The sequence below is a fragment of the Canis lupus genome, chromosome 6 (genome assembly GCF_011100685.1).
Source record: "Canis lupus familiaris isolate Mischka breed German Shepherd chromosome 6, alternate assembly UU_Cfam_GSD_1.0, whole genome shotgun sequence".
NCBI classification, from domain to species: Eukaryota; Metazoa; Chordata; class Mammalia; order Carnivora; family Canidae; genus Canis; species Canis lupus.
Window position 1 is genome coordinate 10,627,506 of NC_049227.1, and position 15,620 is coordinate 10,643,125.

Consider the following 15,620-nt stretch of genomic DNA (forward strand, 5'->3'; position numbering starts at 1 on the left):
ATAGTCACACAGAGAGAGAGAGAGAGGCAGAGACATAGGCAGAGGGAGAAGCAGGCTACATGCACCGGGAGCCCGACATGGGATTCGATCCTGGGTCTCCAGGATTGCGCCCTGGGCCAAAGGCAGGCACTAAACCGCTGCGCCACCCAGGGATCCCTCATCAGTATCCTTTTAACAAAATTTCATCTCATGTTCATTTCTCTAAAGCAGGGTTCTAGGACCTTTTTCTGTAATGGGCCAGACAGTAAATGGATTTCCGCTTTGTGGGCCAAACAATTTGTCACAGCTACTCCGTTCTGTGGCTATAGTGTGAAAGCAGCCATAGACAACATCAGTGAGAACGGGCGTGTTCCAAGACATCATTTACAAAAACCAGATGCTGGCCGAATTTGGCCTGCAGGTCAGAGCTGACTGACCCCGTTCTAAAATAAGAACTGTTTCCATAAAAGGAATCAAATCAACTCTAGTCCAAAATGTCATGCTGTGAAAATGGGGAAATGTATTTATGTTCTCAGCAGTTCTGTGTTTAAGCAATTCATTTCTAAAAAGTGTCTTTAAGTACTACACATCAAACTGGCTAATCAATCTGCTCTAAGTTACTATCTTCACAGAGACAGACTACCTGGATAATTACCTCTGACAACTATCACTAAATCATACCGACTTTAAGCTGCAGCTTCACAATGACTTCAAGTTATAACTAAGTTGATGAATTTTTCTCCTCTTGTATAACATACATACTTGTTGATCTGAGCCAAGAACATTCCCTTCAGTGCGTAAAATTCAGCTGTCATCTCTTTTGTAAAGTATTTCAAATTTGTGGATTCAATAACTTCAAGACCCTGTTTAAAAAAAAAAAGTAGGAAAAAAGCTCTTGAAATTTCTAGACAGTGATGTTAAAACAGCATTAAAATATTTCTCTAGGTAGTAAGTCCTAAGGGTCATCGACAAGCAACTTAAGTTGAGAGCCAACTTGCTACCATGAACAGTTCTTGCCTGACAAGCATACTTCAACGGAATCGCTAAATGCCACATTCGATTCTGATACCTTAAAGATACTTTCTTCCAAAGCTTTGTATGCCTAAGTCCGTTTCCCTGTTTTCATTAATATTCCTCTCAACATCATCAAAATCTACTTTTACATCCATAATCCTGCTGTTTTTCATTTTCTCTCCTTAAATATATTAACCAAGGACAAGGTGAAACAGAGACCATAAAGTGGACCTTCAACACTCAAGTGGTATCTTTTCCCTTTCTAGTTGTGAAGGGACTGTTTCCTGCTAATAATGCTGTGTTTATATAAAGTTCTGACCCTCCTTTCCTGCTTTCTGTACCAGGAGTTTCCATATGGGTACTTGTGCTCCACCAGACCTCCTCAGCAGAGGGGGAAGGCACCAGCTTCCGTTGTCACTCTACCTGCATACACTCGTTTTTCCCCATGACTCCCGCCAGCTGGAGGTAGCATTTGACTTGCTGTCGAATCTTCTGGAAGCAATCAACGATAGGGACGGTTGGAATAGTATGAATGCGACTTAGTATGTCCAGAGCTACGTTGACCAGTCCTTGTTTACGGGCGATCTTCCCATACTGGATGATCGCCGATGCAGATGCGTGAACCCCAAGCATGGCGTTGTTTGAACTTGGGTCATGCTGAGAACTGTTTTCATAGGCAGTTACAATAGCTAGAGAGCAAAGAAAAGAGCTATCAGTCCCTGCCAAACATTTCTCAAAGTGTTCCGCAATAAGGCTTGAATAAAAAATGAAAAACACGCACATGTGGCTTATGAAAACGGGAAACTCTGTGACAAACCTTCATTACTTTTCCTTGGGTTTTATACAAGGAAGATATTTTATATAAAAATAAGAGGTTAAGCAGCACTGCCTAACGGCTGAGCATTAGCATCATGGTTAACTAAATCAGAAAGGTGGCTCTGAAGAGGTGCCTGGCAGCTTGAAGGGAGGAGCAGAGAGGACCAGGCCACCTGGAGAAGGCTCCACAAGCCACTGTCAAGCAGCTCCTCCTCGGGGTGCCTCCACCATGAGCGCCACACCCTGGAGCTCAGATCCCACCGTCTATACTTCCAGTGGCAACTGTTCTCACCAGAGAAGCATTAGCAGGTGGGGAGAAGCTCCTCATCTCTCACTGCCCTCACCTTTACCCTCACCAGACCAACCACCACCTACCAAACCTGCCAGAAAATAGAACATCTGGTGAAAGAAAAAAACAAAAACGAAAAAAACAAAAACAAAAACAAAACAAAACAAAAAAACCCACAACAAAACCAAGACACGAAAGCAGAACAGTGGGATGTCTGGAAAATTACATGATGAATGCATGCTGGACCAGGTGGGTTTACCCTGGTAATGATGCTGCCTCCACATGAACACGCTGCTCCAGTGCGACAAGTCGTCAGACACGATGGGCAGCCTGTTCCTCCACGTCTTCACCACTGTCTTCATGTCATGCAGGCTGTTGTTCCTGCCCAGGTTGGTCGGCTGTAAGCCAGCATTTATTTGTGCGGCTTCTTGCAGTTCAATGATCTGCTGGGCTGCCTGAACGGGACCAGAAGGGATTCCACAGTGAGCATCAGGGTAAGAAGCAGATGAGGAAAATAAACCAAAGTCCATCAGCTATCTGGTGACTGTAAAGCTTTCACGACTCACTTATACTGAAGGAAACACTCGAGCTTGTCCAGATACCGCAAATCCACATTTTGTCTACTCCTCACCCTAAACTCTGCTCTTGTGATCCCTCCACTTTTAAAAGCTCAGCTGTGGGGCACCTGGGTGGCTCAGTGGTTGAGTGTCTGCCCTTGGCTCAGGTCGTGATCCCAGGGATCCAGTCCGCATCAGGCTCCCTATAGAGAGCCTGCTTCTCTCTCTGCCTGTCTCTCATGAATGAATAAAATCTTAAAAAGAAAAGAAAAGACAACAACAACAAAAAACTCAGCTCTGTGGCTACTGTGAGACAGGAGAGGGAGCACAGTGGTGCAGGCAGCACACTTTACTAACGGGTAGCTCCCCAAACTGTCTATTATTCCCTTTGCCATCAACTAAGCCAGGCTCTCCTACTGAAGGCTCAGGTCAGAACAGTCTGGTCCATTGGCCCTCAGGGTCTCCAGCCACACTTAAACCCCATGGTCATACTAAGCATCTCAAAACATGGTTTGGGCGATCCCTTTGGGCTGGCACATGTGCTTTCTATCACGTCCCTCACGAGTCTGTCCCCTTTACACCCCAGATGAGCTGCTGGTTCCAAATGCCCTGGCCACAACTTTGAGCCCATCCCAAGTCTACCCACCCATAAGGTTCCACTCCCCTCCCACGGGGGTCTCTCCTTTCACTAAATCCCATGTTCACTCTCCACCCTACTGCATGGCACCGAATCAGTCTCCCTCGTTTTAAATTTTGCCTCCCTCGTTTTAAATTTTTAAATTTTGCCTCCTCCCTTTCCAGCTGGACACTCTTCTGGAGCAGAATCTCGGTTTTAAACTTATTAGAACCTCCTGAGCACAGCACCTAGATTTAGTACTTGCTGGCCTACTGACTGATCTTAACTGCAGACACTGCCTGCAAGAAGCTCCACTTTCCATCTGTGCCTTGAGTTCAGTTCATTACCTTCAGTTTTCTGCACACCTCTCTTGCCAAGAGCTTACTGAAAGCACAACAGTGCAGTATCTGTTTTACAACAGCTTCACTGAGATACAATTAAAACATCACTGAAATTCCCTTTATAGTGTACAATTCAGTAGTTTCTAGGATGTTCCCGAAGTCATATAATCTTCATCTGCGCATGGGAACGCCTACCTTATTCCCAAAAGTGGCCCTGGATCTGCCAGCAGCCTCTTCCCATCCTCTTTCCTGCCTCAGGGTGGGATCTGCATCATTTCTGCACATTTCCCCATCCTTGACACTCCTCACAGATGCAATACAGCATGCATCCCTCTGTGCCCACTTCTCCACTCAGTGTGTTGCTAAGGCTCACCCTTGCTGCAATGGGCCTTTGCCGAATGCCAGTCTGCTGCCTGGATCTGCCACTGTTTATTGATTCAACATGTGGTGGCCATCTGGGCAGTTTCCACATTTTGGCCATTATTGGATATTGCTGCCATGAACATCAGTGGACAAGTGTTTGTATGGTCATGTTTTAATTTCTCTAGGATCAAAACTGCTATCCTACAGGAATTCTGTACTTAGTATTTTAAGGAACTGTCAGAGTATTTCCAGTCTATTTTATAATCCCATCGGTTCCAATTTCTCCACATCCTTACCAACTCTCATTATTGTCTTTATTCCAGCAGCGTAGGGGATAGGAGATATCTCACTGTGGTTTTAATTTGCATTTCCCTAAGGACTAATGATGAGCAATTTTTCCCACGCATATAAGCTCATATGTGTATCTCCTTTATAAATAAAATTGGTTTCTTTATCAAATTTGGGCAGTTTTCAGGCATGATTTCTTCCAATACTCCTTTTGGCCCCTCTTCTGGCTCCACTTCCTCTGGGACGCCCACTAAGTATACTGGTACGCTACTCTATCAAGGCTCTATTGTATGTAGAATGCAACCACTTAAGTCTATGCTCTGTTGGATTAGTGGCCAGCCAGGGAGCCAGAGATGTCAGTAAACGACCAGAACCACCAAGTTGCTCAGCATTTGCTAAGGGGCTATGTGCCTGCTGTGGCCTGCATTCAACACTCAGCTGGGCAATTTTCAGTTATGCCTTAGCCTTCACTTCCTGCTTATATGGATCCTCAAGGTCAGGCAGAGAGGTGGGAGAAGTACAATCTGTGCAGAGGAGCACTGTGTGCGAGGGGCTGTAGGAGAGACTGTGTCAGAGCCTGGCAAGTGAAGGTGGCCTGTGTGGCTGGAATGAACCATCAGAAGCAGTGCAGATGATCCAGCAAGGAAGAGGCTAAGGCGCAGGCTATGCAACCGGCACTCTGCAGTCTCATGTTGCACAGTGGCATCACACTGATGGGGTATAATGGGCATTAAAGAAAATGCTTAGAGCAAAAATGAGAATCATCAAAATCACTTCTTAAATGTCCTCTGTCATTTACATACCATGGAAGCTCTAAAAATGAGACGCAACATTTTATTCCTCTATATTTTGACCCTGGCCTTTCTTTTACTGAGAACGAGTTTAAATGAGAGAGGACAAAATGAATGGAAGGATTTTCCTTCCTGCTGTCCAGCTCGGTTTATGGACCTACACCTGGACAGGAGATGGGCTGCAGCGACAGGCCCACAAGACTCCTCACCACAAGGGTGGTAAGCGTGCCTCACCCACCTGGAGAAGAGGTGTATGCACGTGGGACACCACATGGGGCAGCCGCCGCCACTCACGGATGGCCAAACTGCTTGCCATTTCCACCAGGCGCTCGATGAAGCTGAGCTGCTGCTCCTCAGGGTGGCAAATAGCCAGGTATCCACGGTACATGTTGACTTTCCAAGCCATCTCTTTGGGACAACTTACTTCCACCTGGTGGTGAAAGAACATCACATGGGAAGCAATGGGCAATTTTCCTCTCAATATGAAGGGTCAAAAATGCAAGCCAATTTTTTTATAGCCAATTATGCAAGGCAATAGACAGAAATTAAGCTATGAATAAATGCTTACTTTCTTTAGAGAAGTCATACATTTAGACTGCATTTTTCTGAATACTTTCCTTTTCCAAATACTAGTGAGTAGCCAATCTCTATAGGTTCTTAGGTTCTTTGCCTTAAGTCATCAGCAGTTCCAGCAAAGAGAGAAACCAATCAACCCTGTTGTGATAGGCCAGATTAACAATCACCACTTGGCTACAAAGTCAGCAAATTTCCAATGTATTAAACATATGTTCATCTCCACCCTGATAAATACAATTTGGAATTGTTTCCAATTCATATTGTTATCCTAGGACATCAATCCAATTTGTTCCACATTACAAGAAAGCAAAAGGCAACAATTCCGATTGATAAGAAGAGAACATTCATAAATTGGACTGTCATTCAAAAGCCACACTCTGTTACCTACTATAAAATCTCCCCCAGAGTTTTCACATCTTGATTTGTCAGTTCTATCATGAAGGAGAGCCCAGAGCTGTCACATTTCCTCTCCCTGGTTCTGACCCTGCCCCCACCCCCACCTGGCTCAGAGCCCATAAAGGTTCCATGTGCTCACCACTTCTGCCCTTGCAAGCTGTTTGCCTAACCTTTTAAAGAAAGCACTAGATGGGATGCCTGGATGGCTCATCAGTTGAGCAGCTGCTTTTGGTGCAGGGCATGATCCCAGAGCCCCAGGATCGAGTCTGGCATCGGGCCTCCTGCATGGACCTGTTTCTCCCTCTGCCTATGTCTCTGCCTCTCTCATGAATAAATAAAATCTTAAAAAAAAAAAAGATACTTGGGTATTTAAATGTGAAAAGAAAAAATAAATGTGAAAACATTGCTTATTTAAAAAAAAACTTCAAGCACTAGAACTCATCTCAGTTTATCAATCTCTAACAGTTATTTATAAACATAAGTGATAAAAATGAAGGTCTTTTCAAAAATAATCTCTGTGTGTAAGAACAAAGGGATATATCTGTTGAAGGTATTTTATAGAATTTGCTGTCACAAAATCAACGTAACATTCATTCTGAAGCAGCTTTCGGTAATGATAAAAAATCACACACATTTTAGTGCCAAAATACTATCTGCCTGAATGATATTAAGTATAATGACGATGATGGTGCCATCCTGCATTTATGTAACTCTTTGGCTTATTTTTTTGATCTTTCTTTCTTTCTTTCTTTCTTTCTTTCTTTCTTTTCTTTTTTTATTTTTTTTATTTTTTTTTTAATTTTTATTTATTTATGATAGTCACACAGAGAGAAAGAGAGAGAGGCAGAGACACAGGCAGAGGGAGAAGCAGGCTCCATGCACCAGGAGCCCGATGTGGGATTCGATCCCGGGTCTCCAGGATCGCGCCCTGGGCCAAAGGCAGGCGCCAAACCGCTGCGCCACCCAGGGATCCCTCTTTCTTTTCTTCTTTCTTTTCTTTTCTTTTCTTTTCTTTTTTTTTCCTTCCTTCCTTCCTTCTTTCTTTCTTTCCTTTTTTTACATCTTACATCTTTAAAGGACATTCACACTCATGGCCTCTCTTCTATCTCAATAATCCAACAATGAAGAAATTTAGGAAGACAAACTTGTCAAAACATCTGCTTCCAATGTGATCCTCTAAAATCATACCAATCTCACACTTTCTGGGCTTAAACACTATTCAAGATGGGCTTCTGTCAATCACCACATCTGTCTTCCATAACACTAAGAATAAAGGCATCTCCTATTTTCTGACCCCAAAACAAGCTACCCTCCATCAATTAAATCAAACCTAGAAACAACCATACTTCTTTAAGCAGTCCTGAAATCATAATGCACAGAACAAAATCAGAAGTAACCTGAGGGGGTTTTTCCTTAACATATCAGTAAACGAGTACATAATTTTGGACCATCTATTTGGACCAAGACTATCTGAATTTACTACAGACTACTCAGAATGTTTATTCATATACTTTGAGCTTTTTCTGATCAGTAAAAGCCTTACAATTTTTAGAAAATTAAGGATTTCTGAAAGAAAAAAGTCATTTCTCAGCCCTACAGACAGCATGACGCTACATGAATCCAGCTAAGTGAAACCCTGGAAAGGGAGAAGAAAGGAAATGCCAGAGTGAGCTATAAAGATTTACTCAGCACAACCTTTATCAGAGCAAAGAAATAACAATCCATTATAAGTGCATTTTGTTACAAACAAGATATACATTTTACTGATGTGATTGGTTATCTCTGGCATAAACTCCCTGCATCAGATGAGCAGTTTCCAGATCCCAGCCCCAAATGCAAGCCTTGAGCTATCTCCACCCCCTGTGGTTCGCTTTCTCAGTTCTACCATCTTTTACATGTTCCAGGTTTGTTAAAAAGTGACATCAGTAATGACATAAACATGGTAGCCATGAGATTGGTTAAAATTTCAGGTTCATCATTTCAGAGACAGTAACTATAATCTCAGGATGTGTTTTACGAGAAGGGAACTCCATATTACGAGAAGGGAACAAACAAGTCCTGCTGGGTAAAAGGGCAGGTGAGAACAGGATGACACACTTCCTCCACCTCCACTCCAACCATGAATACCACATGGAAAAGGTAGAAAGATGAGGAGCAGAAGCAGGGAAAGGGGCTGAGGGGGAATATGAGGTAAGGGCCCAGATACAGGAAACGATAAAGAGCAACAGCAATGGCTGCCTCTGAAGACCGACTAAGGCAAAAATCATAACCTTTCATGGGGCTCAGATGACACAGAGCTGTGCTGTCCAAGACTGTGGCTTTTGGATTCCCCCTGGTGGGAAAAAGAGATCAGGGCTTTTGGGCTCACTCTCCCGCTGTGCACCGAATTCCTCTGGATGGAAGTGAATTTAAAAACTGTGGAACTCAAATTCATGACTCAGCTTCACTTATACTTCACTTCCACAGAACATGTTCTCAATACAACAATGCTTCATTCAGCAGATATCTGCCGACAGCAGCTACTAATCTACCAGGCCCGGTGCATGATTCACCCTTGCTGCGCTCACCTCCAGCAGCACTCTTGCACCAGTTCCACCACAACAAATGAATGCTTAATCTAACTCCCAAATTGCACAAATCTGGGAAGTGTTAAGAGAGAACTAAAAATAACGCTTGTTTCCCAAGAGCTATCTTTCACCTGCCAAACTGCTCAGCTTGTTCTAAGTGACGAGAACTCGCTAGAGATCCACGGTTTCATGAAAGGACCACACACAGCTGCAGAGATCATCATCTGACTCTGGGAGGGGCACCTGGTGGTTGGGAGGGTGTCTCACCTGCACCAATGCCTCCTTCATGGCCGTCCAGTTGGACACCCGCCAAGCACACTCCAGGACCAGGTAAGGGTTTATGTGACCTTTGGACTGGCCGTATTCCGTCAAGGCTTCCCACTGGTTCAGCTCCTTAGAGCACCTGGAAGACCAGGGATTCAAGAGCAATTCAATTACCAACACACAGAGTGTAAAGTGTAAGATTTTAAGTTGTTTACTGCCATTCTGCAGGGAAAAAAAAAAAATCCCCCCTACAGGGCAAAGGGTGGGCTGAAGTGAGCCCCCAGCTCTCTGAAATACACTGACCCCCTGGAACACCTAGAGCCGCCCACCACACAGCAAAGTCCAAAGTACCAGAGCTTGTGGGAAGGCAGAGATCGTTTGTTGTTTCTCCAATGGTCGCTTTTAATTAGTCACATATTTAATGCTGTTCTGAGATTGTTCTTTTCCTTCTAAGGAAAAGAAAATAGCAAAGCTCCCCTTTAACAGCACTCATTACTAGAAAATTTCAGACTTTTCTTCTACCAGTTTCCTTAACAGACTCCTGAGTACGTCAAGCACTTGGGCCTACCGAATCCAGTGGTCCTCCCACAGCTGGTATTCTGGAAAAATAGCAGGGGATGCATTACTCCTCTCATGCTCCTTCTTGGCTTTGTCCATTGCCTTTTCGTAAGATTCTTGTGCCTGAGGAAGTTAATAATGCTTTCAATTACTTAGGGCAAGCTGGAACTCAGGTCTGGGGGCAGCCTACATGGTTCTCTATAAGATCACTGCCACCTGAGGCTCTGCACATGTAGGGCAACAGAGGCGTCACATAATCCCCCACAGGACAGACGGAGCCAACAGAGACTGCTGTGCCCCGGGGTACATCTCTCTGTCCTTCAGCAAGGACAGCAGAAGCCACAGCTCATGCCTGTGCTTCTGGTGTTTCTGTGGCTCAGTACCCCTACCATGGGACTGAGACCCATATCCTGGGATGGTAGCCACACTTCAATGAAGGACAAACATGAGGATTAAAGTTTAAACACTAACTACAATCTACCTGCCATTTCCAACAGGACCACTGACTGCAGATAAAATGCATCCACATTTAGCATCTAATGTTAAAAGGTTCAGGACTGAGTTTCAAAAATGTTCACGTCCTACACGTAGGTTTCTCTTAAACGGAAACTCCAATCAAAGGGTCTTTATATGTAAGATAAACGCTTGAAATAAACCAGTGACTTTATCTAGTATGAACCCTGACTTGAGAACATTAGAAACGACTTCTCGTCAAGTCCACGGCTTGGCCAGGGGACGGGCCTCTGGTGTCTACCTGCTCAAAGAACCCATGCTGCTCGTATGCAATGGCAGTCGCAGTCTCAGAGTACTTGCAGCGCTTCTGCCACAGCCCAGCCCACATATCTTCCTCTTGTAACAAGGAGTACAGTTCAGCAAGGGAGTCCAGTATCTCCTGAAAACAGAGCATGGTTTCTTAAGAGCTTGTGACAAAAACATTTTCTTCCCAATAAAGCAACTTCACTGTGCTGTAACTTAAAATCCCTGGGGAGAGGTTTACTAGAATGGGGAGGTCACCGGCCAAGACGACAGAGAGGCGGGGCTCACCTGCTGTGGTGGTGTTATGCTCTCCTGCTCATAAAATTCCGTTGTTTGTTTTGGCTTAATCTGAAGACTCAGACCTTTCTCAAAAGCCTGGTGCTCTAGCATTAACGTGGAGCGGAACCAAAGGTTGTGCGTCTTCCCCAAGTACTTCAGAACGCAGGGTCTGATGGGGATCGGGGGCACGCACTGGGACATGGCCTCCACAAAGCAGTTCAATGCGCTGGGCTGACAATCACGCTGCACCTGATGGCTGCCACTACACAAGAACGGGCTAATCTCACCGGCCAGAGCCTGAAACCAAAGAGCATGGCAACTGAAGTCTTTACTCTCTTATGTAGCATCTGACAGGATTTTGGAGAATTCACTTATCAGATTACAGTGAGCAGTTTCCTTGTCCTGTGAAGCTTAGAGTCCTTTCTTTCACAATATTTATCAAAACCTAAAACTACGTTTTCCAAAACGGGGTTTATTATTTTTAGTTTTAAAGATTTTATTTATTTATTTATGAAAGACATGTATAGAGAGAGACGCAGAGACATATGCAGAGGGAGACGCAGACTTCCTGCGGGAAGCCCAATGTGGGACTCAATCCCACGCCCTGAATCAAAGGCAAATATGCTCAACTACTGACCCACCCAGGTGCCCCCTGAAACAGGATTTAAAATATATACTCACGTGTTGCTGTCTGTCAGACAAAATTTTCCACAATCTGGGAAAAAGCTGGACCCATGTCTTTTCTGCCAGTGTTGTTGAAATGTGACACAGCTGGACAAAAGCGCTGAGCAGTGCTCCCGTCTACAGAAACAACAAAGATTCATGTGGCCATGCGGGTGCTTCATATGTCCAAGCTCAGGACACTACTGTCTCATGCTTTATCAGACATTCCTCCACTTTCAAACGTTCACAGATTGAGCAAGTGTCATGTCAGAGCAAAAACACAGATTCTGAGCATCAGGAACCCATGGTGTGCTTAGCAGCTAGTGATATGCCTACATTTGTTTTTTTTTTGTTGTTGTTTTGTTTTGTTTTTTTATCTTTCAAGTATCTGAGAAGGGCAAATGCAAGGCTGGTGCAGATGTGCAAACGGGAGGCACAGAGATGCCACCAAAGCAGAGGCCACTGGAAACATGAAAGAGAAAAGAGGAGGAGCACATGCATAGGAGGTAAGTCACTGGCCAAAAAGTACAACTGTGAAGAACAAATCAGGAACTGAAAGAACTCAAGAGTCTGTGCAGCTGACCGTGGGCAAGAGTGGACAGTGAGCAGCCTGGCCTGGAACAGGATGCCTGCCCTGCACTGCAAGAGGGGTCAGGGTAGGAAACTCAGGGCCCAAAAACTAAACCAAATCCACAGATGCCTCTGGCTTTGTCCACACCTTTGCTGTTTCTGGAAGTCTGAAGTAGCTGCCAATACTTCCTATAAACAGGCAGGTTTGCAGCTGGCTTGAAGCCTCCTGGGCCGGTGGAGCCCACCTCCTCACAGAGACAGGGCTCCAGTGATGGGGGGTCATAATTATGCTATCCTTACTTCAACAGCAAATCCAAGAAAGAAAATCACTCCCATATTCATATCTACCAAAAATGCAGAAAGCAAAGATGTAATACTTCAAAGAAAATGAGCGAAGACATTTAAGTAAGGAATGCTCCTTGCTGGTAACAGACTGCCCCGTGAGGAAGACCATGATAAAATGAGCCTGGATGACCTCACATGGGTGCTCCCTCCTCCTTTGCCACTATGTCAGCTGCCTCCTGGCTCCAGGTCAATTTAGCAGAGGCCAAAGCACTGAAGGGCCATACATGATCACAGACCTGCCAATAAAGACGCTTGTCTCGAGGGCAGATGGGGGATTCTATAGGTTCCTGGCTTGTTCTCATTCACACAATCCCATAGAGAGAGGTAAATATGTGGGTGCATGCTGTGGTGGCCCTACAACAGGGAGATTAGGGAGGGGACACTGGCTTCCACAGATGTCCCAAGGAATAAAATGGTCAATTCTGGGATTAAGATGCCCACAGCAGAAAAGAGAGCAAGTGTGCCTGGTTTCATGAAGGACCTGTCTGGATGCTTCTTAGTCCCTCTAGACTTAGAAACAAACAGCCTGGAAGTGCCGACTGGCCCCTGACCACTTCACAGGTCAAGGAGCTTCGAGAATGAAAATGTCAGGGCTAAACTGACTTACAAAAATGCAGTGATTTAGAACCCTACCTTGCTCTAAAAAAAATGACTTCTATAAACACATGATATAGTAACATGAACACCATTCCCTCTGACTCCCAAGCCACCTGGCTGCTTTGCTGTTCTCTGTAGCACTCATCACCTGACACAGTACATATTGACTTTATTTCTGTTTATTACTTTCCCTACTACAACAAAGGCTCCATGAGGGCTGGCTCCTCTTGTCTATTTCATTCAGTTATCCAGTATTGCTAAAATGTACTCGGATTTCTACAACGAGCTGATCATTACACTCATGCCAAAGCAACGAGTAAGTCAGTATCTACATGGGGACTTATTGTGATGACTGTTAGCCAAGAGAGGCCTTTAGGTTTGGGGGCATAGATCCTCCATCCCTCCTCCTGACAGTGATGACAAGAGGGACAGGGGCCTGGTAAAGTCTTCAGTCTGTAAATGAGAAAACCTTCCATCTACACGTTAAGAATGCTGATTTCTGTCCCATGCACCAGAAGACCAAGTGTTATATGTTTATCAACACATAAATAATTACTCAGATATAAAAGCTCAAAGGTTGATTTAATACATAAAATCAGGGTACGTTACCAGAGAAATTACATGTTGAAACTATTTGTGAGAAGTAGTTTCTAATTTTTTTTTCACCTAGGCTCATGATATGAACAGAATCATCACTGTTTCTTTGTAATACTCCTCTAAATGAACTTGGCATATGGAACCTTAACTGATTCTCCTAGTTTTTCTTGTTTAAAGATTTTTATTTAAGAGAGAGTGTGTGCATGCATGAGTGGGGAAGGAGCAGAAGGAGAGGGGGATTCGGACTTCTGCTGAGCAGGGAGCCCAATTATGGGGCTCCATCCCAGGACCTCGAGATCAGGACCTGAGCTGAAGGCAGATACTTAAGCAACTGAACCCATCCACCAGGTGCCCCTGGATTCTCTTAATCTTTAACTAGAAATGATTACACTTAACATTAACAATTAACCTGAGAGTTTGTGGAAGCAAGAGTTTAGATACACTTGGAGGACCTCTCCTTGCACAGTGACATAGACTTTGTTTACCATGTTAACCTATTCTCATTTCTTCCCTTTTACTGCACTTGAAAAATAATCATGTATTTTTTATCATATATTTAGTAAACAATTTTACCATTTCTTTCAAAGAGTAGCAGTGGAAAAATTAACTTCTTTTTCTTATTTTCTCCCCCAAGATGCTATAAAGATTTGTTTGAGATTTGTTTCTCAAATCTTTACCGAGAATATCCACTTTAGAGTCTCATGGAACTATGATGGTGTCAATTGAGAAAGGAAAGAAAGCTACCTATAACTTGTAGAAGACAGTTTCACATTACTGTGGCATAATCCTACTTTAGGATTCAATATATTTAGTGGGGGGAAAAGAACCACCCTCCCTCTGAACTTGCACACAGACCTTCACTTCCCGGAGAGTATCAAGGAACTTGTCGTGTCTATTGGTTAACATGTGCAGCTGGTTCCCAATGTCCTTTTCAGAAAGTTCTTTGGTTTTGGGTGTGCTGGTCTGGTCACCAGGAGCCAGCTCAATATCAATCTCTACATCCTGCAAAACAAAACACAAATAGGTAAAACCAAAAGGTCAAATGGTTGAAGAAAACCCAACAAACAGGACCCTTACAAGCTTCTTGTTACATTTTTGGCAAGTAAAATTTTAGTCAGGTTCCTGGAAGTTTATAATTATTTAAATAATCTTAAGTTCTAAAATAACAAGCGGATTAACTAGGTCAGACCTCTCTTTTTTTATGTAACACTAAAGGGGAGAAGGAAAAAAGCTAAAACAACACTATGGAAAGGTCACTGTTTTGCTCTCCTATTTAGATTGGGTTAAGTAAAATGAAAAATAAAGTATAAACTCTAAACAGTAAAAATAATAAATATAAGGCACTAAAAGAATTACAGCCCGTCATAGCCTCACAATGCAATTGTTGTCTTCCTCATTCAGATTAAGAATATTGTCAGGGTCACTATGCAGAATCTGTTGGCACAATGTTTTATAGGACTTATTTCCAAAAGGAATAAATCTTATTTCTGTCTGAAGCTTCTGAGAAGTCACAGCCAAAATCTAGTCATCAAACCAGCCTCCAAATCAAGTTATCCCCATTTGGTATGTGTCCTTGAAAAAGCAGAAGAATCACTTCAAAGTAGGTAATTTAGTTCACACAGAATTACAGAAGGAAAAGATCATATCACTAAATGATCTAGTGTTTAGCAAGAGAGAAGAAAATTTTAAATTCTCATTTGTTAATGAGTAGATATCCTACATGTAGAAGAGGGATCAAGCTATCCTTTTTTTTTCTTAAGATTTTATTTATTTATTTATTCATGAGAGACACACAGAAAGAGAGAGAGAGGGAGAGGGGCACAGACACAGGCAGAGGGCAAAGCAGGCTCCATGCAGGGAGCCTGATGTGGGACTCAATCCTGGGTCTCCAGGATCACGACCTGGACTGAAGGCGACCTGGACTGAAGGCGGCGTTAAACTGCTGAGCCACCAGGGCTGCCCTTAAGCTATCCCTTTTAAAGCAAAGAAGGTGCCTCCTCCTTTAATACTGGCTGCAGCTGCCTTTTTTTTTTTTTTTTTAAGATTTTATTTCTTAGAGAGTATGTGTGGGCACTTGTGTGAGCAAGGGGAGGGGTGCACAGAGGGAGAAGGGGAAGCAGACTCCCTGCTAAGTGTGGGGCCTGATGCTAGCCAGTCTTACCACCTTGAGATTGTGACCTGAGCGGAGACCTGAGCCGAAAGCAAGAGTCAGATGCTCAACCAATTGGGCCACTTGGGCACCAGTGGATGACTACTTCTAAAACCCAACACTCCAAGGAGAGATAGCTTCTGATAGCCAACAACCAAAGGAGACACAATTTAAATTTCTATGCTGGGAGCCATTCCTCTTGGAGTGTTAAGGGCCATTAAGACATAATGGCCAGTTCTTGGCTCCAGG

At 43.8% G+C, this 15,620-nt stretch overlaps 1 protein-coding gene across 1 annotated transcript in view; it reads right to left on the reverse strand.

Moving 5' to 3' along the window:
• Positions 1-15,620, reverse strand: part of TRRAP (transformation/transcription domain associated protein) — a 115,261-nt gene that overhangs the window by 25,489 nt on the left and 74,152 nt on the right. Inside the window, 10 exon segments of the mRNA XM_038539452.1 lie at positions 742-842; positions 1,417-1,682; positions 2,358-2,553; positions 5,293-5,484; positions 8,861-8,996; positions 9,426-9,538; positions 10,170-10,307; positions 10,460-10,747; positions 11,132-11,251; positions 14,078-14,224. Coding sequence (XP_038395380.1) covers positions 742-842; positions 1,417-1,682; positions 2,358-2,553; positions 5,293-5,484; positions 8,861-8,996; positions 9,426-9,538; positions 10,170-10,307; positions 10,460-10,747; positions 11,132-11,251; positions 14,078-14,224 — 1,697 coding nt within the window.